A 24,978-nucleotide genomic window follows, 5' to 3' on the forward strand; every position below is an offset into this window, starting at 1 on the left:
TGGCAAGTAAAGCAAGAGGGTTGGTGACCTCATCTGTGTGGTGGGTCGTTTCAGTATTCATCTCATCATATGCGTGGTGGAGTTCCCCGGGGCAATCCACTGCCCTTTAATTAATAAAAAAAGGAGTTGGCCAAACATGTCAAGGTAGCAGGACCCTCCTAAAGCAAGTCTTGAGACTCGGTGAGGCTTCCCTGCGTACAGTTTGAAGGTAACTTTGTAGCGTGCCCGTCAACTTGGTGCGTTGAAAAGAGGATGTTGCCCGCTTGGGGAGTTGCACTAAATAGACCCGCAGAGGAGCACGTGGATTCGAGAGAGTAGGGAAGTTGAGAGAGATCTTGTTGACTGTTGAGACAGGCATGTGTGTGTGTGCTTGATTGCCGGTGGCCGAGACTAATGATGGAGTGTCAGCCAAAGGAGAGAAAACTCGCAGAGGAGCACCTCCCCCACCGTGGAGATGGAGCGATGGTGTCAGCCGTGAGTGGATTGTTTGCAATTTGCAGGACTGTAAGCGACGGCGAAAGCTTGCGGAGGTTATCATCCAGCAGTAGATTGATCACGGTCGATGATGATGATGATGAGCATCACCACGACGATATGTAAAACTCCCTGCAGGTTGAGGAGTTGAGCTATCGATGGCCAGTGAATACGAGTCAAGCGTCAGCCCATTCCGTGACGTCGCTCGTACTACATCCCCCCTCCCCCCCCCACGTCTCCACAGCGCCTCTTATCCATCCCCTTGTCGATTCGCGAGCACGCCTGCTGGCGGAGCCCGATAGCGACGATAATAATACAACACACGGTGCGCTCGGGGTAAGAGAGGAGCGGTGGCACGGCGGTTGGCGCGCTCCACTCTGAACCCGGCGACCTGAATTCCCATTGCCCACCCCTCCGGCTAACAGCAGTGGCAAGCGGTGTGGTGGGAATGGCAGGCGGTGTGTATGAAACACCAATCTGTTACTTACTCGTCCGCCCCGACTGGACACGTGTGCACAAAGAGCTTCATGGCTCATCGGATTCCTCCTGCAGTCTAAGAAAAGATATGACCGGCACTTTTTAGAGTGGTTCCTATTCCTATAGAGTCCGTGGGCCAGAGCAGACATTGGTTGATCTTGCCTCTGGTTATCAACGTCGCCGCCGTCAAGCGCGTGATGATTCACCTTCCCCCGTTATTGGATTATCGCAAATCCGATTCAAGAATCAATTCCCGTGTTTCACATCGCGACGAATGAGGCACCTCCAGTCGCCCCGGGCTTTCATGTGAACCCATCGCATGCCCCGCACACAAACAAATAAGTGAAAAACGATCGATCCTTACACGCGGGGCTCCGTGAAAAGGTGTTGCGAGTGATTTTTTTTTAATCGACGAACCAACAACGCATCATTACACGCCGAAGCATCGTCATCGTCGTCATCATCGTCGTCGTCTTCGTAGTCATCATACCCCCCCCCGCCCTTCGTCATCGCGTGACCCTGCACCTCGTCAGCCGCTCTGCGCGTCCACACTTCCTGCGCGTTCCGCGTAACAAGCACACGCCAAACTCGCATGCGCGCAGCGCATCCTAGCATAGCTGTGGCGAAATAATAAAAAAATAACATTATTATTAATTGCAAAAAATATTCTTAATAATTATTCATTCATTTGCTCCACGAAAACAACAACAACAACAACTAACAACAGACACACGATTAGCAAAAAAAAATAAAAGTGCGCTGGAGGAGCCAGTGCTGGCTCGTCCGGAGACTTCCAGATCACCGGTGGTCCAGGAGAGGTCCGGAGCGGATTGTTGTTGTGTTCGCCGCGTGGGTCCCGAGCCTCCACGCGAGGCGACGAGTCGCTCTGCGTTGCGTTTACCGCTTGTGCATTGTCCTGGTTTCACTCTTTACCCCCCGCACCTCGTGTTGAAGCACGGCTGGCTACGTACTGTGCGAAATAATGTCAACACGCACGCACGCGCACGTGACGTCTTCGAGTCCCTTGGCCTCGTGGGCCGTTGGGTCATGGCTGTTTCCTTCACCGTATCTCCTCGCAGTCTCTCTCCACTGCTCTCTTGCCATCGTCGCATCTCTCAACCGTGACGGCCTCCAACCCCACCGCGCAGGGGGGTCGTGCCGCGGCGTTCTTCGGCACGACGTCCGACGTTTCGCTCCAGGCGCCCGGGAGCTTCTTTTACCTGAGGGAGCTCCCGGCACGCGGAGCTCGGCGAGCACCACGTGGTACGAGCGCCGTTTGTCGTCACCCATCGGTCGTCGTGGCCACGCGTCCAATATGCCGCCGTTGGGCGTTGTCGTGTTGAGCAGAAAACAAAATAAGCGTGACCACTCGTGCACAGGGCTTCGTTTCCGTCATAGGCACAGCATGTCCAGTATCCCATCTTCTTGCCAATAGCTGTGGCTAACTCAGCCACGTGTAACCGACTCCAGTCTACCAGCGACACGGAAAATATCCATCGAGAAATTAATCTGCGCCCCTCACATCTTCGTGTTGCGGCAGTCTGACAGATGTGGCCATCACACAGGCGCGCGCAGTCGACATAATTGCTCTCGTTGTGTAGTTGCATCGTATGAAGCAGCATCATCAACATCATCGTCGGCGTCGTCAACTTTGACCTATGATCAGTGTTGGCAGAACGTGAACTCGAATCCAGAAAGGTGCCCCTCGCTTCTCCCCGAAACAAAATTAGAGCCAGGGCCCTGCCTGTTGTCTGGTAACCCATTAAACACCCCCCCCCCCCCCAATCACCTAGTAAACACGACGCACGTGCGACGTGCGTGTGTGCGTCGCTTTAGGATTCACAGCCTCGTGGTATCATTATTAATCATCATCAACAGCAGCAGCAGCAGCCTTAGGGGACTGCGGTGATACTGCTCCACTCTGCAGGTCTCACACCGCCGCTCGCCAATCTGCCATCGCCACGGCCGCCACCGCTCCGGTAACGCCAACGACCCCGTGGCCGAACGGCGCCCGGCGGCCTACACGGAGGGGCAGGACTGCGTCAAGCAGGCCCGGAACGCCGAGGGGCGCACCCTGGGGGAACAGAGCCCCTGGGCCGCCCCCACCCCGCCCGCCCCCACGCACCGCACGTCCCTCCTCTGCCACCCGCCGCACTGCCGCGTGCACGAGCGCCACGGCCCGGCCACCCATCGGCCGGACGATTCGGCGACGGCTTCTTCCGCTCCGGCGCGGCGTGGCCTCTCGGCGTCGCGGTCCCCGCGGGCCCGGGGGTCGCGAGCTTCGGCGTCCGCGGGCCTCGCCCCGTCTCTCGGCTCCGCCACGCGGTTCGAGCTTCCGGCGTCGGCCGCGACTGCCGGCGCCGTCTCTGAGCGGCTCTTGGCGTGCCGCACCAGCGTGGCACCCTGCTGCTTCAGGGTCTTCGCCTTGGCCGCTCGCGCCGCGTCGGCGTCGTCGCCGCGCTTGGCATTGGCGGCCGCCCCAAACGTCGCCCGCGGCGCGGCGTCGATCTCGTTGCTCTGTTCCTCCCCATCGTCGTCGCTGCTCGGCGCCCGCCCTCGCGACGACGACGCCGAAGACGCCGCCGCCTTGGGCACGTGGTACTCGTAGCGGACGCGCACCGACGCGCCGGGGTTCGTGAGCAGCACCTGCACGGTGAGCGGCTCGCGCAAGGCGGCGCCGGGCTCCATCAGCCGCAGGTTCTCGCCGCGCGCCGCCCAGCCGCTGTAGAGCAGCGCGACGCCGCCGCCGGCCTGCACGAGCGTGCGGCTCGGAGCCACGGTGAAGGCGCCGTTGAGCAGCGGCTCGCCGCGGGAGTCGCGCAGCGCCAGGTAGGCGCGCGCGTCGCGCTCCGCCTTGCGCCAAACCTTGAGGCTCGTGGTGCCGGCCGGCACCGTCAGCACGTCCGTGTAGCCAAACCTGTGCGGCAATTACAAACGTGTTTACACGCGCGTTCAGTTTTTGTTTTACTTACGAGGAAGCTTTCGTTGAAAGATCACTAAGCACTGTACGCGTGAACAATTTGAACGTTTGATAAAATTAAAATAATATGTAGATATAATAATTGGATTTTGGTATTGGGAAGCCACACTGAGTCGTAGCGCTCATTCTACAGGAGGGCCTTACTTTGGGTCATTTTGGTTAATTTTTGTGACATTCTGAGGATGTTTTGAAATTTTTTTAAGATACTGGAGGAGAGAGAGAGATTCCAGAGGACACAGAGAGGGATAGACAAGCTCCACACAGGGGCCCAAGTGGGGAATCAAACTGAGACCCTTTCTGGCTGTGAGGCACGAGAGTTGGTGGGGCGTTAGATGTGAAGGGTCAGGCGATGCGGTCGAGGTGGTGTGCAGGGTAGAGATGGGAATAGAGTGGAGGTGCTCGTGACTCTGTGACAATTTTTGTAAATCGTGCTGCTGCTGCTGCTGATGATGATGGAGATGATGATGACACTGCACTATCCACGCTCAAATTATGTTGAGCATCTGAGATGCGATTGTGCGACGTCGGGCGGACGCTGGGTGACGTGTTCACGTGGTGCGAAGTGTGCCCAGTGACAATGTGGTGTGGATGACGCTGTCGCTGATGACGGTGATTCAAGTTTACCTGATGATGTCGGTGATCATACTGCCGCTGTTAATGATGATGGTGCAATTGATAATTGTCACAATGATGTTATTGATCATTATTAGGATAATGAGTTCGACAATGTTGCTGCTGCTAATGCTGCAGGAGCTGCTCAAGCTGAAAATATCGATATCGCTGTTGACAACTATGATGATGATTCCGTCACTGTTCATCACGACTTGACGGCTGCCCCCCCCCCCTCCACCACTACCATGCTCGCCCCTCCGCACCCCTCCCCCTCCAGCCCCACCAATCCCCACCCCCTCCCCTGCCCCCAGGTTACCGTTTCGGGGAGAAGGATCCGGAGACGCGACGGCACGTGGAGCCGTCCCCTCCGCAGCGGGCACACCGATCGAAGCGCAAGCGCGACCCGATGACGCGGTCGCAGCCGGTGGGCACGCAGCGCCCGCGCACGCAAACCCCCTGCACGCCCGGCCCGCACTCCGTGCCGTCCGCCACCTGCACGGCGACCACAGTGAAGGGGGGGGGGGGCGGGGGGGGACCAGCGTCAGTCAGCAGTCGGCAAAATCGGCGTCGCCGACGTTTTCATCGGCGGCGTCGTCGGGCCACGTGAACCGCACCAGCGGCATCGTTTTCATTATCATCAGCAGATACGGCAGCGGCGGTGCCAGGGTAGCCAGCATGCCAGGTTAACTAACCAGCGGTGTGCCAGGGTAACCAGCGTGTGACAGGGTAACCAGTGGTGAACCAGGGTAACCAGTGGTGTACCAGGGTAACTCACCAGCGCTGTGCCAGGGTAACCAGCGCTGTGCCAGGGTAACCAACCAGCGCTGTGCCAGGGTAACCAGCGCTGTGCCAGGGTAACCAACCAGCGCTGTGCCAGGGTAACCAACCAGCGGTGTGCCAGGGTAACCAGTGGTGTGCCATGGTAACCAGCGGTGTGACAGGGTAACCAGCGGTGTGCCATGGTAACCAGCGGTGTGCCATGGTAACCAGCGCTGTGCCGGGGTAACCAACCAGCGGTGTGCCGGGGTAACCAGGGTAACCAGTGGTGTGTCAGGGTAACCAGGATAACCAGCGGTGTGCCAGGGTAACCATCGTGCCCCGTACCCTGTGCGCCAGCACTGCGTAGAAGGCGGAGGAGCGCGCCCGGCACGTGAGCTTGCAGCGGTCCTTGGCGGCCACGCCCGCGTACTTGGGCAGCCACTCCGCGCCGCCGTCGCCCAGGCCCGGCAGGCCCAGGTGCCGCGCGTTGTGGGCCGCGCACTGCTCTTCGCGATAGCGCAGCGCTGTGGGAGGGAGGGGAGGGAGCGAGGGAGGTAGGGAGCGAGGGAGGGAGGGGAGGGAGGGAGGGGAGGGAGGGAGGGAGGTAGGGAGGTAGGGAGCGAGGGAGGGAGGGGAGCGAGGGAGGGAGCGAGGGAGGTAGGGAGGTAGGGAGCGAGGGAGGAAGGTAGGGAGGGGAGGGAGGGAGGGAGGTAGGGAGCGAGGGAGAGAGGGGAGGGAGGTAGGGAGCGAGGGAGGAAGGTAGGGAGGGGAGGGAGGGAGGGAGGTAGAGAGCGAGGGAGGGAGCGAGGGAGGTAGGGAGGTAGGGAGCGAGGGAGGAAGGTAGGGAGGGGAGGGAGGGAGGTAGGGGAGGGAGGTTGTTAGAAACTGTCGCAAGTTCATCTTCTGCACATCAGCATGATCGTCAGCTGTTATCTATCTACCGCTGGATAAAGGACGCCACTCCCACCCCCCCCCCCCCCCAAGGCGGCGCGATGGCTTGCAGACTCGCGGTGCCAGGAACCGTCTCGCCGCAGCTCACGAGCTGATTTCGACTCTCCACCTGTCAAAGCTCCACTCGGACGGATTCACCGCCCCCGCTTTGCTCTACCGCCGTCTCCTGGCCACATCCTCGACGCTCTATCGGGGGGGTGAGGGGTGGGGATTTGGGAGTTTCACAAATCTCTGCGTGGTGCACCGGACCCTTGCTGCAAAAGCGCCGGGAATCAAACCTCAGGCCCCTTCCTGCCGCAGAGTAACGCGCAAACGTCACCACTCGCCAATTCGAAATCGACGAAGGGGGCACGAGCGTGCAACGAGGTTTGGGCTCCTGGAGTCGCGGGGGGGGAGGGTGGAACCGAGCCAGAAGCTGTGGCGCTGTTAAAGCCGCTGCGAGCGAGCGGCCCTGAAATCCCAACTATTGTCAGGGCCGCCTCCTTCGCAGGTCGATGCTGCAGCCGGGATAAATGATTGACTCTGCGCGGGAGGGGGGGGGGTGTGGGGGGGGTTACATTTCGACTCAATAATTCGCTTTTGGAAGCTGCAGTGGCTGCCGGGGCGACGCGTGGCCACGTCGCCAAGTTGTAGCGGATGTGGCGTCAACTCGCCTCGTTTTGTATCCACGCACGCGCCTCCGATCAACGTGCATGCACACGAATGAGGCCACAGCTTCCCGTGCCGCGTTATGTATGGATGAACGCAACGACAGCTGACATTCAACACTCAGCGGTAGTGACATCGCTAGGTAGATCACGGGACAGACCCAGGTGTTTTGTGGGTCCATTGATTGAGATGACTGCCTGTGCTCCCCCAATGTGCCACCACGCTGCGTTTTACCCGCCTGCTCGTTGTTGTGAGCACCGGTTCTCCGTCCTCCCGTCATAATGTGTAATTTCACGCTCTCACTGACAAACGCAAAGATCACCTCTGGAGCCTCTTAAAGACGGTTGGGACGAGAGCTGTTTGCAAGCACCTATGAAGGGTGGCCAGCACCAAGCCCGGCCTCCTTTCTCTCCACAGTACCGATGTTTAACACAGCGCACCAGGTGACTCGATTAAGCCTGAGTCGACCGAGGCGACACCACGGAACCCGGTTCAAATATTCGCCACTGTTATTTGTTGTGAGCGGGAATCGAACGCGTGTCGCCGGGTTCGTATCGCGGTGCGCAAAGCACAACGCGACTGCTCCCCAATCACTCGCTCGCTCACCCACACTCACGCACTCCCACACGCACACTCGCTCACACAACAACAACAACGACCGCCATTCGCCACGAAGGGGCGGTGACGTCACCACGACGCCTGTGCCAGGCTGTGCGCACGTTGAGGTCACGCGAAGTGTCGAACGCCCGCTGGCAGGTCACGGGAGAGACCCAGGTGCCATGGGTCAACTGACTGAGACGATTGGCCTATGCATCACCTGTGCCCCCTACTGCTGTGTTTTATCCACCTGGCGCTCCGCTCATTGTTGTGAGCGTCGCTCGTCTGCCGTCCGTTGTTGCTGGAGGGCGACTGCCTCCAACTGGCCAGCAGCGTCCTTCACGAGCCTCTTCCATAGAGGCCCATCCTGACACCGCTGGGACCGGTCATCGGCAAGTCCACTCCGCTCCACGTCCTCTTATACCACATCACTACATATCTTCTCTAGCCCATGCCGTGCCCGCTGAGCCCCCTCTATCCAGCCGAACAAAAGTTGTTTAAGCATGCGGTGGCTGGGCATGCGGGATAAGTGACCCAGCTGGGTCATGTAGCGCTCACACACGCAATCAATCACACACAAAGACAAAGATCAACAAAGATCCCCCGTATAGCCTTAACAGACTGTTGGGGCAGTGGCTGTTAGTGAGCACCTATGAAGGCCGGCACGGCACACGAGGGGGTGGGTGGCCAACATCACGCCCGGCCGTCTTTGTCTCCCCAGTGGCGATGTTTACACACCGTACCAAGTACTCATTTGTGACTGAGTCGACCTAGGGGAACCCCAGGATCGGTTCAGATAATTATCACTGGTGTTGTCCGTGAGCGGGAATCGAACCCGGCTCGCTGAGTTCGTAGCGCACACTGCTCACGCGCTCGGACACGCACTCAATCCTACACACAGACACTCACACGCGTCATCGCTCACTCACGTACTCAGTCGCTCACGCACTCCCACGCGCGCTCGATGACCCACGCACTCCCACGCGCGCCCGCTCGTAGCCCGGCTCACCGGAGGAGTGCGCGTCCCCGCAGGCGAGGGTGCTGCAGGAGCGGTACTGCACGCGCTGCCCCACGCAGTAGGCGCCGCCGTGCCGGGGCTGGGGCGCGTCGCAGCCCCTGGAGGAGAGCTGCACCCCGCCGCCGCAGGAGCGCGAGCACTCGCTCCACGCGCCCCACTCGCCCCACTGGCCGTCCACCTTCTGCGATGAGACGAGAGGGAGACGTCGTCGCGATCAGTGACCGACTGCGCCGTCGACGTTCGTCATCATCGTCGTCGTCGTCACACCACGTGTCACTGTGTACACTTTGCACCGCGTCTCAGATGATCAACAGAATGTGTGCCTGGATAGTGCAGTATCATCATCATCTCCATCTTCGTCATCATCACACGCAGACAGACAGGCAGTCAGACAGATGCAGGATGGAATGTATGGTTCCATCCCCTCCGCTACAGCTCCTCCACAGTCAAACTGAGCCTCCTCGTGTCCTATCCCCTCTGCTCTGTCCGCCTTGGCGACCCACACAATATTCACGCGCCCGGCACACCACATCCAGTTTCCCTCTCCCCGTGGCTGTGGCTGCACGTCACGTGTACGTGATGTCAACAGGGGGTGGCGATTAGCAGTGTGCATGTTTGTACAGCAGATGCAGTAGCAGTAGGGAAGGTTGCTATTGTTAGTGAAAGTTATTTAATAAGGACTTACATTTACACTATGAGATCTCTTTTACCAGTGGCAAAATATAATGGTAGGTTTTTACCCTTTTAACTGGTACAAAACTGACACCTTTATTCAAGGCATCATGTTTGCAATGACCACAACACAAGTAGTCAATAAAGCAAACAAAAAGAAGCAACTCTGATAAGGATAATAATATGCACTGTCCTTGAAGTTGATCAATCCAATCAACTTCAAGGACAGTGCATATTATTATCCTTATCAGAGTTGCTTCTTTTTGTTTGCTTTATTGACTACTTGTGTTGTGGTCATTGCAAACATGATGCCTTGAATAAAGGTGTCAGTTTTGTAACAGTTAAAAGGGTAAAAACCTACCATTAAGGACTTACATTGTTTAATAAGGACTAATTTAGCGGTATTTACTTACTTTAGGATAGGAGACCACCCTGACTAGCAGCGTGCCGAGAACGGGAAAATGAAAAAAATCGACAACAAAGCGACTCCAGTCGAAACTAACCTGTAAACTCAACAAAATGTTTTTATATTTTATCAGGTAAGGCCCACTGAGCTATGTAGCTCTTTTTCAGATGCGACCTGGCCACAAATGATAGCTCAACGAAGTGGCTTATCACGTGGAAATATATAGCAGCCAAATACTCTGAAAGCGTGGATGTTGATTCTAAATGTGGAGGGAAAACCGGAGGATCCGGAGAAAAATCCACGTGACCACGGGGAGAGAGAGAATATACAAATTCCAAATATACAGCAGCAGGCGTCAGGGTCGGGATTGAACCCACAACCTGTATACCAGGCGAGTAAGTTCACATCTCCCAGCCACTGTAGCGTCCTTCCCACGCCTCCTCGTAACCCAGCAGCAGAACCCGCGCCTCACCTTAAGGGCCTTGACCTTGACGCTGGGCACGCATGCGCCCTCCAAGCACTGGCTGGCGTGCCCGCAGGGCGTGCCCTCGGCCGCGGGCAGGTTCTTGGTGAGGCACACGAAGCGCCCGGCACGCTCCTCCGTGCACCACAGCCGCTGGCACACGTCCATGCCAGGGCAGGCGAGGGAGCGGGGCCCGAACGCTAGCTGGCACTCCCGGTCCGCGCCGTACACTGAGCCCGGAGCGACGGACGGCAGACGCTGGCTCGCGTGGGGTTTGTTGAGGAGGCAGTCGCCTGTGGCGTGGGAGCAAAGGAGACATTTTTGGTGGTTTGTTTACAAATTTTGTGTTACCAGGTGACACAAAAATCCTACGGGGCTATCTAGCTCTTTTTATTTCAGAAGGAGACCCGGATATAACAAATGATGGTTCGACGAAGTGACTTGTCGTCGTGTGGGAATGTATCGTGGCAGTCAAGTAATCTAAACGCACGTTCATTCTAAATGTGGAGGGGGGTGGGGGGAAAGGGAGGGGTCGGAGAAAAATGAACGTGACCGCGGAGAGAGAGAACGTGCAAACTCCAAATATACAGCAGGCGTCAGGGTCGAGACCGAAACCACGACCTCCTGCATACCAGGCGAGCCTAAGACGAGACGTAGAAGCGGGAAGCTTGACGTCTGCTACCCAAACTGTGCAGTTGACCGTAATGGAAGTCCAGCACGACGCTGCGTGTGTGGTCAGGTCTTCGAATTGACGTCTGGGCCGTTGGAATCGGTGGAGCGGCCTCGGGTTGGCAGGTTTGAGATGCGTTGAGATGATTTGGATGATGTTGCTGCGATACATTTCCACATTATAAGCCACTTTGTTGAGCGATCATTTGTGGCGCTTCTGAAAAAGAAGCGAATGGCTCAGTTGGCTTTAGCTGGTAAGATAAACTAGTGCAGTTGTATTTGTATATATTGAAGTTATTTGCTTATCTTTCCTATACTTTGCACTGCAATCATGTTTCTGTACTGTTTGTTCTTGTAACGTTTTGACCTGCCCCTACTGGACATCTTTGAAAAATAGCTTCATAGCTCATCGGATTCCTCCTCTATGAATACTTATTCTCACTCTGAAGTGCAGGGCTGCCACCTTTTCCGCTGTAGTCCAAACCCGGACATATGTCGCGGTCAGTACTCGGTGCCATTTACAAAGCTGTGCATCCCACTGCAATACAACTCATCACAATGCCACCGCCAGAACTCGGTACAAATCAATTTGATGGCCAACCGAACCCAGACGCCAAGAATTCCCGGAGCTGAGTCAGGTCGAGTCCAGACAGATAAGTGGCAACCTCCCAGCAGAGGGCAAAAGTGCAGCAAAATCCACTGTTGTACTGTACTATGCTTCAACAATCTATGCTACCTGCCTTCATCCAACTGGCACTGGTCGGCATCGGGGAGGCACTCATCCAGCAGTGGATCGAGACAAGGCCCTGCGCACGTTGCAATGTACAGTCGGTGTAGGTTCAAGATTTCAACAAAATAGGTCATGAACATGAAGGCGGCGTGACATAATAGACGCGAAGAGGAAAAATAAAAACCTCCTTTAAAGCTCTCCAAGGGGACAATCATTCATTTGGCAAGCAAAATAAATATAAATACAATGAAGAATCGAGCGAGGCTCGCTAATGTTCTGCACATATATAAAAAAAAATTGGGGTAAAGAAATTACTCCGTAAACACCGCGTCGCGTCTGTGTTGGCAGGAGCTCTGCTAGTCCTGCCAAGAAGCGCTTTTGGCTAAGGCCCATGGACAAGCAATAGTCCAGATCCCACAACCCCTCCCCTCATACCTCACAACCCCTCCCCAGTCATCCCACAATGACCCCTCCCCTAGATCCCCCCACGGACTCCCCCCCCCCCTAATCACACGAATAAAAAGCAACACACATGCATTCGTATCGGCCCTAAACACCCGAATGCTGAAAGATTAGACCGCAAATTACGCAATTGGGATAACACAGAGCAGCAACATTGCCCCCTACTGGGAGAGCTGGGCCAGAGCCCTCCTGGAAGAGAGTTGAGTAGAGTCGAGACACTCGGTGATGCGCTCCTGGCTAAAGCGGCAAAACAAGAAAAAATTATAATTTCCCACTGACCGCTACACCCCCCACAATCATCCCCTGATAACGCCCCCTCCCTCCTCATCCCACAGTGACCCCCCCCCACCCCCCTTTAATCCCCCATTGACACCTTCCTTTAACCTTCACACTCACGACGATGATGCTTCTGATCAGAATCTGTATTGAGACTGGAGGAATTCGATGAGCAATAAAGCTCTTTTTTCATAGACGTCCAGTAGTTTTCACAGAAGCCACTGATGATAATGCTGATGCTGCTGGTGGTATACATAAAAAATGAGGATATTTCTTTCATCGATTATGATTGTGATGATGCATTGTACATCTACAGCGCTTACGCCACTCCACTGCTGGATGAAGGCCTCCCCACGCCGTGGGGACTGGTGAATGAAAAGTGCACGACCAACCCAGCCACCTGAATTCATTCCCCGGTCATGGCTAACATCAATTTCCAGTCGTGGAACCTTGTTCAACTCACTCTTGTTTGCGTCTCTTCTATCGTCTCACTAAATCTCTACATCCGTCTCCATCGCTTCGCCTGTTATCTCACGAGGAGTGCATCGGTCAATTGAAAGAGCGTGCGGATGGGTGGGCGGATGGGTGAGCCAACGTCCACTAAAAATAATTTCTGCTCAGAGCCTCCAATGGGCCAGCAGCAGTGCCGAGTTGGTAGTGGTGGGGGAAGGGGGGGGGGTAGATGGGGTTTACAGGGTGGTCGGGGGATGCCTCACCTTGCCCGTCGTCCAGGAAGTCCATGAGCGACGCGGCGCTGCACTGCGACCACAGCGAGCCGAAGTCGAGGCCGCTGAGCACGGACGCCATGAGGTGCCTGGCACGCGCCGGGCCGAACTTGTCGGTGCACGCGGCCGCGTCATCGTGGGGCATGCCGAGCACGTGACCTGTGGGTGGGTGGGTGGTGGTGGTGTTGGTGGTGGCAGAGAGAGAGAGAAAACCGCTCGTCAACATTCATTGTCGCGACCGTCGCTCGCACCGAATGCAGAATGGGTGCTGTGACGTGGCCCGGGTCGGTTGGCCAGGTCAGGTCGGATGGAGTTTGGAGGCTGGGAGGAAGGGAGCGATGTAATGGGGGGGGGGTGTGGTGGGGGGTGGGGCATTGAATGGTGGGGCAAGGGGGAAGGAAAGGGTGTGGGGTGGGTGGGTGGACAGGAAAGGGAAGGTGGGAGCCAGGGTGGTGGTGGAGAGAGAAAGATGTGAGAATTAATGCTCTTTGCAGTTTTTTTTTATTTTAACGCTCTGATGCAGTTTTGGCAGAGGCGTGGGCTGTGGGAGTTTTTGGTGAAGGGGTGAAGGGGTGGAGCGGAGGAGAAGGTTGGATTATTCCGTGTGCCATGATGTTACTTTGCGTATGACCAAATTGTTCGGAATGCGTCCAATATCATCAGAGACCAAGCCATGAAAATATACACGTGATAAATAAACCGACCTTTTTTTCTCTCTCTCTCTCTCTCTCATCAACGCCAAACTCTCTCTTGTGACGTAAGGAGATGGCCATTTACGAACAAAATGGAACGAAAGATGAAAAGTGAAATTAACAGCGGGGAGAGGGGGCAGGCGAGCGTGGACTTTACACCGAGAGACAGGAAGAGCGAGCGAGCACACGGATCAGGAGCGCGTCCCCCAGAAGGGATGACAGCCTGCGGCCAAGACCCAAGACGGCGTGGCAGCCAAAGGACAGAACACGCACGGCAGGATGTGGCACCGCAGAGATGGACCAGATGATGAAATGAGCTCGGCACATGTGCAAGAGCCAGAGCAGGAGGGCGGGGGGGGGGTCACCAATATTTTTTTCGAATTTGGTAAAAACAAATATTAAAACCTCAATATTTCACGAGCCGCGATGCGCGAGACAGGTGGTCCTTAATAAATAACGTCACCAAACAGTCCTCAATGAGCCACATGGGGCTCTGAAGACACAGGTTACCGAGCCCTGCCCATGGTGAACTGGACTTTCATGGTTAAAACTGGACTCCCATGGTAAACTGGAAACCCATGGTAAACTGGACTCCCATGGTGAACTGGACTCCCATTGTAAACTGGACTTTCATGGTAAACTGGACTCGCAAGGTAAACTGGAATCCCATGGTGAACTAGACTTCCATGGTAAACTGGACTCCCATGGTAAACTGGACTCCCATGGTAAACTGGACTTTCATGGTAAACTGGACTCCCATGGTAAACTGGAAACCCATGGTAAACTGGACTCCCATGGTGAACTGGACTCCCATTGTAAACTGGACTTTCATGGTAAACTGGACTCGCAAGGTAAACTGGAATCCCATGGTGAACTAGACTTCCATGGTAAACTGGACTCCCATGGTAAACTGGACTCCCATGGTAAACTGGACTTTCATGGTAAACTGGACTCCCATGGTAAACTGCTGTCCTCACAGAGCCGCATGCAGCTCAGGAGCTGCAGGTCGCCGACCCCTGAGTCGGACAGATGTGTTGCACCTCAGGAGCGTGAGAGTTGCCAACAGCTTTGGGAAGAACTTCATCCAGCAGTGGACAGGTCGTGGCTGATGACGATTATCAAACATCTAAGTTTGCACCAAAAGGGAAATGCGTCTAAATTGTGGGGGGGGGGGGCGGGGGTGAGTTGGGGGTCATGGTCAGGGTGGGGGGTCCGGGTGAAGGAAGGGGTGGTGGGGTGGGGGTTGAAGTAGGGGAGGGGCGGGTGATTTTCGGTGGGAGAGGGCGGTGGGAGTCAGGGTCAGTGTGGAGGTTAGGGTGGGGGGAGGGAGGGATGGTTGGGGGAGATGGATTAGCTACGGGGTGTGTGTGTGTGTGTGCCTTGGTCTTTGGTGTCTGTGCGTGGGGGAGTGGTCGTGTTGCGGTTAGCGCGCCGGGCTACGAACCCGGCGAACCGAGTTCGATTCCTACTAACGGCCAACACCGGTGACGATCATCTTAGACGGTACTGGGCATCCCCGAGGTCGACTCAGTCACAAATGAGTACCTGGTGCGGTGTGTAAACATCGCCACTGGGGAGACAAAGGCGACCGGGCGTGCTGTTGGCCACCCACCCCCTCGTGTGTGCCGTAGCGGCCTTCAAATGTGCTGCTTCTGGCGACGTGCCGGCCTTCATAGGCGCTCGCTCACAGCACTCGCTCCTAACAGTCTGTTCAACATGATACGGGGATCGTGGTCTTTGTGCGTGGAGAATGGAGCAGCCGTACTGGGGGGTATGGAGATATCACAGCTGCGGCGGTGGTTGAAGAGATGTAGCGAGAGAGCGAGCGAGCCAGCGAGAGAGAGAGGAAGAGCGAGAGAGAGAGGGGGGACAGGGGTGGGAGTCTAACCCAGTTCGTGGGTCACTGTGAAGGCCGACTGAAGGCCGTCGTCTTCGACGACAGCGCAGCTGCGCTCCGGGTCGCACACGGTGCCCACGTCCGCCATGCCCAGCGTCTCGCAGCCCTGCGCGCCGCACAGATCCTGCAAGGGCACGTTCCTTCCGTCATTCCTTCACTCACTCCTTTATTTCCTTCGCCCCGCGTGTTATTCGTGCGGGAATGTGTTTAATTCGGCCGTCAAATCGCTCGCGGGTGCGTTCCTTAACATTACTTTCATTCATTATTTTCATTACTTTAAATTTTTATTTTCAATTACTTTCATTCAATTATTCGGGTGTATTCATTGATATGCCCACGAGATCGTTTGCTCGTTTTATCGTTCGTTCGTTCATTATAGTTCGTTGAGTCGTTCGTGTATACTGCACGCTTCACACTCTTATTTCTTCATTTATTCAGTAACCTTTGTTCTGTCTCCTATTTATTCATTCATTCATAAAAGCACCCATTGATTCATTCGTTCGCTCATTAACATATACCAACCAGTCACGCCGCAGTCAAACCATCGCCACAGATCAGCCCTCCCTGTCAGAGTGCACGTGACACGTGCTCTCAGCTCCTTGGTCAATCCACTGCTGGATGATGATGGTGATGATGAGGCCCAAAACCCTTCCCCCACCTCACGCCATGCGGGTCCGTGTGGTGATTTGTTCCCCAATCCGTACGCCAATCAGTGCGGGTTGATAAGGAGGAGAAATCGTAAACGTTTGTAACAGAGAAGTGCAGTACAACGATGGATGTTGTGGCCTCCAACGCTGCCCCCACTCACCCCGCAGCCGACTCGCACAACCCGTTCCAAGCCCCTCCAAGCGCTGAACCAGGTTCAATTCTTGCTTAGCTTCCGAGAACAGCACAACGCTAATTGGACCAGTAATTAATTCCACTACGGAGTGTCTTGACCCGTAGACCGCTGGAGGCTCGGAGTTTGCCTGGCGCGGCGTAATCGCACAGCACCCGAGATTATTAGACGTTGACACTGCAGGTACTATGGGGTGTATTATACTGGCGAGGTGGAGCGGTGGCGCAGTGGTTAGCGCACTGCCCCTATTCTCGGCCGCAGCTGACATCAGTGGTAAGTTATATCTGAACGGGATCTGCCCCCCCCCCTCCCCACCCTGCCACCTCCGCCGAGCCCGTCTCAAATAGGCACTGAGCAGCCTGGTGATGTGCGGTCAAGCGAGGGCCCACGACGACTTTTCTCCAGCAGCGGATGGGCGAGAGGGGTGTAAATCACTCGCGTTATTCTCGTCGTCGTCGTCGTCACTTGCAGCACCCCTTCACCTGCTCTCCATGGGCTCGAGCGTCACCCTCCGCCGGAGGCAGATTACTCGGTTCACTGACGACGTGGGGGGGGGGTCTCTTTGTGCGCGAGTGGTAGCGCATTGGTGATCGCTGAACCCTGCGACCCGAAGATCGATTCCCGCTCACGGTGCAACGATCGGTGGCGAGTATCTGAAGCAGGTCCTGGGCGTCGCCTAAATTCGAATCGGCTGTAAACGAGCACCTGGTGCCGTGTGTAACGATTAGCACCGGGGAGACAAAGGCGCCGGGCATAGTGTTGGCCACCCACTGCCTCGTGTGCCATGTCCGCCTTCATAGGTGCTCAGTAACATCACTTTCCCAAAGAGCCTGTTAAGATTATAGGGGGGGGGGTATCTTTGTCTTTGTTTTGCGCGAGGCTTAGAGCAGCAGCAGCAGCAGTGTGGAACTCGAGGCTGAGCCTGCGCAAGGAGGCAGTCGAGGGAATGACCCGTGACTCGCAAGCAACAAAGGCTAAGAGTTAAAATTCCCGGTCAAAGCTCGACTCAGCCGTGTCGTCCCTGCTGGGTGGGTAAAGCCCCCACGGTGACCTCTGGCTGCAACTTCAACGGCCGTCTCGGTCAGCTGCCCTCCTCCATCCAGCAGAACTCGTCCCATCCATCACAAGCCACCTCCACCTCCGTCCACCGAAGCGGGCGTTGTTTTATTTTACGAACTGGGGCCACCCGCACTCAACAGGGGGGCGGAGGGGGACGGAGTCGTTGACCATACTTCCCCACGAATGTCAATGCGGGTTTTCCCCCAAAACACGTAAAGATAATTAAAAAAACAGGACGCCTTCGGGATGTCACCCATCGACATCACAGAACCGTGAGAAGGTAGCGGCTGATTTGGAAGGCCTTCATCCAGCAGTGGATTGACCATGACTACCGATGATGATGATGATGATGATGATAAGACTAATCATTAAATGGGGGCATTACTCCGAGGTGGCGGGGAGTAGGGAGGGAGGGAGGGAGAGAGGGGAGCACCACCTGGGCCGGGACTCACACCCTCACCTTGCGCGTGAAGAGCACGGCTGTGTCGTGCCGCTCCGGGTGGTCCTCCCCGCGGCGGTTCAGCTGCAGCTGCCACTTGCAGAAGTCGCGCAGCGCCATCGCCGCGTTTGAGGACACCTCCAGCCGGGTCTGTCCGTCGCCGGAGCCGGCCTTGTCTCCCGAGGCCACCACGACCCTGGCCAAGGTGAGACGCACGGGGCTGCCGAGGCTGGCGCGCCTCAGCAGTCCGTCCGCGGCGCTGAGCACCGTGAGGAGGTGCTCTTCGAGGCGGTCCCCGTACGCGGCCACCATCGTGTCGTCGGCCACGGCCAGCACTTGCACGTAGCGTGGCCTCGACACGAAGCGCTTGGACCTCGCGGCTCTGGCTGTGGTCTTCACGGTGGTAGCGGCAACGGTAGCAGCAGCAGCAGGAGGAGGAATGCCGTGGGGAGCGAGCTGGAATGACGCGTGTGTCCTGGTGATGGAGTGCGGACGCACGCTGCCGTTGCTTGCTCGTCCGCCCTCAACTGGAGCCACCTCGAAGTGTTCTCCCCCCACGGCGAAGAGACCCCTCAGGCCGCCTCCGCCGCAGAGGCTGAGCACGGCGAGGGAGTCCGGCCTCGAGTCCACGACGCCGCGACGCACGCACGAGCGCAGCTGGGAGAGGCGAACCTCCGCGCCTCGACTCGTCTGCTGCTCGCGATCGCCGATGTCGCCGGGCGCCAGATCGAGCGAGAATTCCCTGCCGAAGGCGCGGAACGAGACCAGCACGCGGTTGCCGGGGCCGTTTTTCACGTCCGGCGTGAAGGTGTCCGTGGCGCCGTCCGGGAATGTGGAATGGGCGGCGGCGCGTTGTGAGATCGCGCCCAGCGCATAGACGATGAGCATTGTTATCATCATCGTCGCCTCCCTGCACGTATCCTTGCAACAACACGTGCACCCGGCGGCAGCGACGCACGGCGACGTTTCAAACGACTTCACACAGAGAAGCGCGGCACGATCTTTGCTCTGCTTACAAAGGCTTCCTAGACTCTTGGTCCCTTAGGCAGCAGCAATAGCAGCAGCAGCAGCGGCAGCGGCGGCGTCGATGCGTTTGTGAGACTGTGGTCGAAGTGGGGGGAATAAGTGAGGTTTCTATTCTCTCCCTCTCTCTCTCTTGTTCTCTGAAATAAATATAAAAAACAAGGGAAACAAAAAAAATACCACGCAAACTCTCGTGCACACAGCGAGAAGGAGCCGTAGGAGCAGAGGAGCAGAAGGAGGAGAGGATATCTCGCTGAGTCAGCTAAGCTGGTCTGAGCGAGGGCGCACTCGCGTTACACGCCGCGCGCCCGTGTATATATATCTGTCTGGGCTGCGTCCGAACTTCTGACGTTCGTCGGATATTGCGTCCTTTTATTGGCTCACGGACAGACGCGCACGCGCGCACTCACATACGCACGTCTCAGCACGCGCGCGCACTCGCTCGCTCATGCACACAAACACTCGAGACGCACACTCCCACGCCCATACAAACACTCGAGACGCACGCGCACACGCATAATGAGCACAAAGGCAAAGATCCCCCGTGTAGCCTTTCACAGACTGTTGGGGGCAAGTGCCGTTAGCGAGCACCGATGAAGGACTGCACGGCGCACGAGGGGGTGGTGCGGCGAGCACTACGCCCGGTCGCCTTTGTCTCCCCAGTGCTGACGGATTACACATCGCACGAGGTACTAATTTCAGGCTGAGCCGACCTAGGGGAGGCTCAATTTTCTGTTCAGAAATCCGTGACCGATGTTAGCTGTGAGCGGGATTTGAACTTGGGGTTCAGACATAGAACGACGAAGATCATCCGTTTGGTCTTAGTCGACTGTAGGTGCAAGTGCAGTTCAAAGAGCAGCACCTATGAAGGCCGCTACGGCACACACGAGGGGGTGGGTGGCCATCACCACGCCCGGCCACCTTTGTCTGCCGAGTGGCGATGTTTACACACCGCACCAGGTACTCATTTGAGGCTGAGTCGACCTAGGGGAGGCCCAGTACCGGTTCAGAGAATTGCCACTGTTGCTGGTTGTGAACGGATACTCGGCTCCCACGCACACAGCCACACACGCACACAGTCACACACGCACACAGTCACACACGCACACAGTCACACACGCACACAGTCACACACGCACACAGTCACACACAAAGACAAGGACCCCCCCCCCCCGCATTGCCTGCACAGACTGTTGGGTAAAGGTATTTTAGCGAGCACCACAATCTGTACGGTCCGTAGCAGAGTGCGCTAACCACTGCTCCACCGCTCCGCGTAGATGCACCCACATTATACAAACACACTCACATCGACTCCCGCGTATACGCACACACACTCACGCGCGCGCACGCCTATTATTTCCCGGAACGCTGAGAGATGTTTTACTTTGTGTGAGGCTATGAGTGACGAGGAGGCGGAGTCGTAGCGAGGGGTTGGGAGGTGATGACGATGGGGGGTGAGGTGGATTTGGGGGGCGGTGATGGGGTGTTGGGATGAAGAGGGTGCTACCTAAGAAAGGCCACGGGCAATAAAAGTAATGGAAGTGGTGAGTACAGGGGGGGTTACGGCTTGTATATATATATGTCTGTGGTAGTCTTTAGAGCTCAGCTCTCCGATTTCTTTGCCAATTATCCATTCGGTTGGAACAAAATAACTCGCCTCTGTACCCCAATTGTGCCGCTGTACGGGATGTGATGGGTGTGGTAGCTTGTAGAGGTTTGGGGGGGTGGAGGGAGGTCACCTACGTTCAGGTGGCAGGCAGGATTGGAGGGGGTTCGATACATCGACCGCAAACAATGAGTCGATGTTATTGTTTCGTCGATTAATCGAATCGCTGGGCTTAATCGACGGAATGATCCCAGCCCTGGTAGTTTGGATAAGGGCCTGCGGGGAGTGGAGCTGCCAAATACCGCGGATTGGAGTACAGGCATCTCATCAGCTGGCCCCCTTCCTGTGCAGTAAATCATCTCCCGGTACGAGCGGACATCTGGATAACAAGTTATGAGCGCATTTATATAAATAATAAAACACACAAAAACATTTCAAATCACACATTCCCCATCCCCAGAAAGTAGGTTATTCCGCCGCAGCCGAATGTCTCTCGTCTTGAACATACAACTGTGAAAACTCGCTCAAGACTTTGTCTCACATACTTTCGCTTGCGTTTTCACGATGGGTTTTTTTCCTTTCTACTTTGCTGTTGTTGTTTTTTTGTAGAGACAACTTCCCACTGCTGGGCAATGGCATTATTTCCCTCCCTAAACTCAATTCCTTCCATCCCTAAACTTATGCCTTCCATTCCTGAACTAGTTTCTTCCATTCTTAAACTCATTCTTTCCATCCCTAAACTCATTCGTTCCATCCCTAAACTCAATCCGTTTTCATCCCTAAGCGCATTCCTCCTTCCATCCCTAAACTCATTCCTTCCATTCTTAAACTCATTTCTTCCATTCTTAAACTCATTCTTTCCATTCCTAAACTCATTCATTCCATCCCTAAACTAAATCCGTTTTCACCCCTAAGCTCATTCCTTCCATTCCTAAACTCATTTCTTCCATCCCTAAACTCATTTTTTCCATTCTTAAACTAATTTCTTCCATTCTTAAACTCATTCTTTCCATTCCTAAACTCATTCGTTCCATCCCTAATCTAAATCCGTTTTCATCCCTAAGCGCATTCCTCCTTCCATCCCTAAACTCATTCCTTCCATTCTTAAACTCATTTCTTCCATTCTTAAACTCATTCTTTCCATTCCTAAACTCATTCATTCCATCCCTAAACTAAATCCGTTTTCACCCCTAAGCTCGTTCCTTCCATTCCTAAACTCATTTCTTCCATCCCTAAACTCATTTTTTCCATTCTTAAACTAATTTCTTCCATTCTTAAACTCATTCTTTCCATTCCTAAACTCATTCGTTCCATCCCTAAACTAAATCCGTTTTCATCCCTAAGCTCATTCCTTCCATTCCTAAACTCATTCCTTCCATCCCTAAACTCATTCCTTCCATTCTTAAACTAATTTCTTCCATTCTTAAACTCATTCTTTCCATTCCTAAACTCATTCATTCCATCCCTAAACTCAATCCGTTTTCATCCCTAAGCTCATTCCTTCCATTCCTAAACTCATTCCTTCCATCCCTAAACTCATTTTTTCCATTCTTAAACTCATTTCTTCCATTCTTAAACTCATTCTTTCAATTCCTAAACTCATTCATTCCATCCCTAAACTCAATTCGTTTTCATCACTAAGCTCATTCCTTCCATTTCTAAACTCATTCCTTCCATCCCTAAACTTATTCCTTCCATTTCTAAACTCATGTCTTCCATTCTTAAACTCATTATTTCAATTCCTAAACTCATTCATTCCATCCCTAAACTTCCGAATTATTTGATTTCATCTCGCTGCAGCTGCTGCTGCTGCTGCAGCTGCTGCTGCTGCTGCTGCTGCAGCTGCTGCAGCTGCTGCTGCTGCTGCTACTGCTGCTGCTGCTGCAGCTGCTGCTGCTGCTGCTGCTGCAGGCCACCGCCGCTGCCGCTGCTGCTGCTGCTGCAGCTGCTGCAGCTGCAGCTGCTGCTGCTGCTGCTGCAGCTGCTGCAGCTGCAGCTGCTGCTGCTGCTGCTGCAGCTGCTGCAGCTGCTGCAGCTGCTGCTGCTGCTGCTGCAGCTGCTGCAGCTGCTGCTGCTGCTGCTGCAGCTGCTGCTGCTGCAGCTGCTGCAGCTGCTGCTGCTGCTGCTGCTGCAGGCCACCGCCGCTGCCGCTGCCGTTTCTTTCCTCTGCACCTCCGTCTGCTTCGCTTCTCGGGCGGGGCGGGGGGGGGCCCTGGTGGCCGCGCACGTGGCCTGAAATCAACGAGGGATTGGTAGATCACACGCACGTTGCGAAACTCCCGTCTCCCGTCGAGGAAGTTGCCATACCCCCAGGCTCGCCAGGTGACCGCAGTGCAGCAAAGTGCGTTGGGATCGACGGATTAAGTGCGCCTTACAAATGTCAATGATTGTTTGTATTCTCATAATCATCGTGGGTCCCTTCTGAATGGTGATCGAGCGTTGGCCCTCGCGCACACGTGGGACTTTGCTTTTCTCCCACATCCTCATATATGTAGAGAATGACGTCTCAACATATGTATAGGGCGGCAGAGCTTGGGTAAATCTTGGCGGAACCAGTTCACTGTCTGGCTGCCTTCCCAGCTTGTCTGGCGATAGCAAGATGTAATTTGCACGAACGACGTGGGGCGATGTAGAACTACCAAGAAACCGCAACAATGTGCGACGATTGTGTTCACCTGTAACTACTCGTTCGGCGATGCTGCTGCTGCTGCGTTAGCAGTGGTGCACACGCACACACCACCATCACCACAACAACAACAACAACACATCTACGCACCCATCCGTCCACGACAAGTTTTACGTGCTATGAAGAAGGGCCATTTCCCAAAACGCCGATGTCTTTCACGAATATTTTGAGTCTGTTTCCTACGAATGTGGAGTTCGCGGTGTTTGGAATGAGCACCAGTGGCCGAGGAAGGAACGAATCAGAATCTAAACGATGACACATCTCTTTGTAACAAGTGATATACATAACAAGAAGAAAGTTGTGTAAAGCGGCAAGCTCCCTCGAGATGTAATGTCAAAGCGACTGAGTGTAACCAGACGCGATTGGAGACAGATTTGGCTGCTCCTCTTGAATCTCAACTTGTTTTCTATGACGATGCCCCCACGACCACGCGCTGAGTGGGTCACGAGGGGGGCTTGACCATACTTCACCACGCTGGTCAATACGAGGTGTTTATGTAGATCGGTGAGGATGTAAGGAGGTGGCATGAGTGTTTCAGATTTCATTCTCCACTGATGTTAGTCAGGCCCCGGAATCGGATTCCAACGCAGCGGTTCCACGGTGGAGTGCGCTAACCACTGCCCCACCTTTCCATCCGTTTCTATTCGGTCATAGAAACAGCATAGCGTGGCAGTAGTTGCATAACCGATTGCGTATCGGTTAAGAATAATGACGGAATGGAAGCCAAAGAAGAGTACGTTCTCCCAGGAGATGGAGCAATGAAATCAGCTCGTGGGCAGATGCTCGGTGGTTTGTTCCATCGCGGGATCTTGGAAGATGGTGACGGCGTGGTGGGGAGGTGGGGAGGGGGGCTAGTGGAGGAGTGGGGGGGGGGAAGCAGGGGGTTCATCCAGCAGTGGATTGATCGTGGCTGATGGTGAAGTGCGATGCAGAGCATCCTTGGAAGAAACGATCTTGGGCTGCTGAGCAGCGCCTGGCGGCGGAATGTTGGCAGCAGCAAGGCGGCGATGGCGAACTCTAGTCCGTCGGTGCGTGGTGGTGGTGGTGATGGTGGTGGTGGAGAATCAGCGCCAGTGGCCGTGATTACCTTGTAGCCCGCGACACGCGAAACGAGCAAAACAAACGGGGCGATGTGTTTGTTTTTCCTGGGAGTTCGGGACGCATGCGTTTGGAATAAAATGCGTCACTTTGCATGGCAGAGAACAAACAAAGCTGGTGGTTTATTGGCATGTCGGGGATGTTCGGAGGGAGAGAGAAAAAGAGGCGGAAGGGGGGTGGGGTGAGAGAGACACGATGGAAATGTAAGGAGAGAGACACGGAGAGGAGGGGAGAGACACACACGTAGAGAGGAAGCTAGAGGCAAAGGAGAGAGGCGCAGGAAGGGGGAGGAGAGGAGACACGGCGAGACGGATTTTAGAGACACACGAGGGAGAGAGAGACACACACAGGGAGAGAGACAGAGACATTGAGAGAGAGACACAAGCAGAGAGACGTAGGGAGAGGGGAGAGAAACACGGGGAGACCTACACGAGAGAAGAGGAGAGAGAGAGAGACACGGGGAGAGGAACGGAGAGGCACAGTGAGAGGGAGACTCAGGCAGGAATCGTGGTAGAGTCGGGGAGAAGGGGAGGGAGAGACGCAGGGGGGTGAGGCTCATAAATCTTTCCCGCCGGGGTCGCGGTGTCGTCCCTCGCGGACGTCACGAGCGGCGCGCGTGCGTGAGCCTCGCGCGTGCGTGAGGCGCGCGCGCGCGTGCGTGCAGAGGAGGCGGGAGACGCGGCACGGGCAGGGGGAGAGGTGTTGAGGGCTGGGAAGACGA

The 24,978-nt window shown here is 55.4% G+C and overlaps 1 protein-coding gene across 1 annotated transcript; it reads right to left on the minus strand.

Moving 5' to 3' along the window:
• Positions 1 to 1,324: 1,324 nt before the first annotated feature.
• Positions 1,325 to 19,962, minus strand: LOC144728549 (A disintegrin and metalloproteinase with thrombospondin motifs 4-like). Its single transcript, XM_078608055.1, has 8 exons — positions 17,866 to 19,962; positions 15,500 to 15,632; positions 12,911 to 13,078; positions 10,067 to 10,350; positions 8,508 to 8,697; positions 5,648 to 5,826; positions 4,860 to 5,035; positions 1,325 to 3,868 (listed from the first exon to the last, which is right to left on the minus strand). The coding sequence occupies exons 1-8, from the start codon at positions 18,742 to 18,744 to the stop codon at positions 2,971 to 2,973; spliced, it is 2,907 nt and encodes a 968-aa protein (XP_078464181.1). The 5' UTR covers positions 18,745 to 19,962; the 3' UTR covers positions 1,325 to 2,970.
• Between the last annotated feature and the right edge of the window lie 5,016 nt (positions 19,963 to 24,978).

Source organism: Lampetra planeri, chromosome 29, assembly GCF_965212315.1.
Source record: "Lampetra planeri chromosome 29, kcLamPlan1.2.h2, whole genome shotgun sequence".
Lineage (NCBI taxonomy): Eukaryota > Metazoa > Chordata > Hyperoartia > Petromyzontiformes > Petromyzontidae > Lampetra > Lampetra planeri.

Excerpts from the sequence above, each read along its gene's own strand:
- LOC144728549 (XM_078608055.1), bottom strand. The coding sequence starts at position 18,744 with ATGATGATAACAATGCTCATCGTCTATGCGCTGGGCGCGATCTCACAA. Across the intron at positions 13,079-15,499 it reads CACAGTGACCCACGAACTGG|GTCACGTGCTCGGCATGCCC; the intron begins GTTAGACTCCCA and ends ACCCACCCACAG. Across the intron at positions 5,036-5,647 it reads ACGCAGTGCTGGCGCACAGG|GTGGCGGACGGCACGGAGTG; the intron begins GTACGGGGCACG and ends GTCGCCGTGCAG.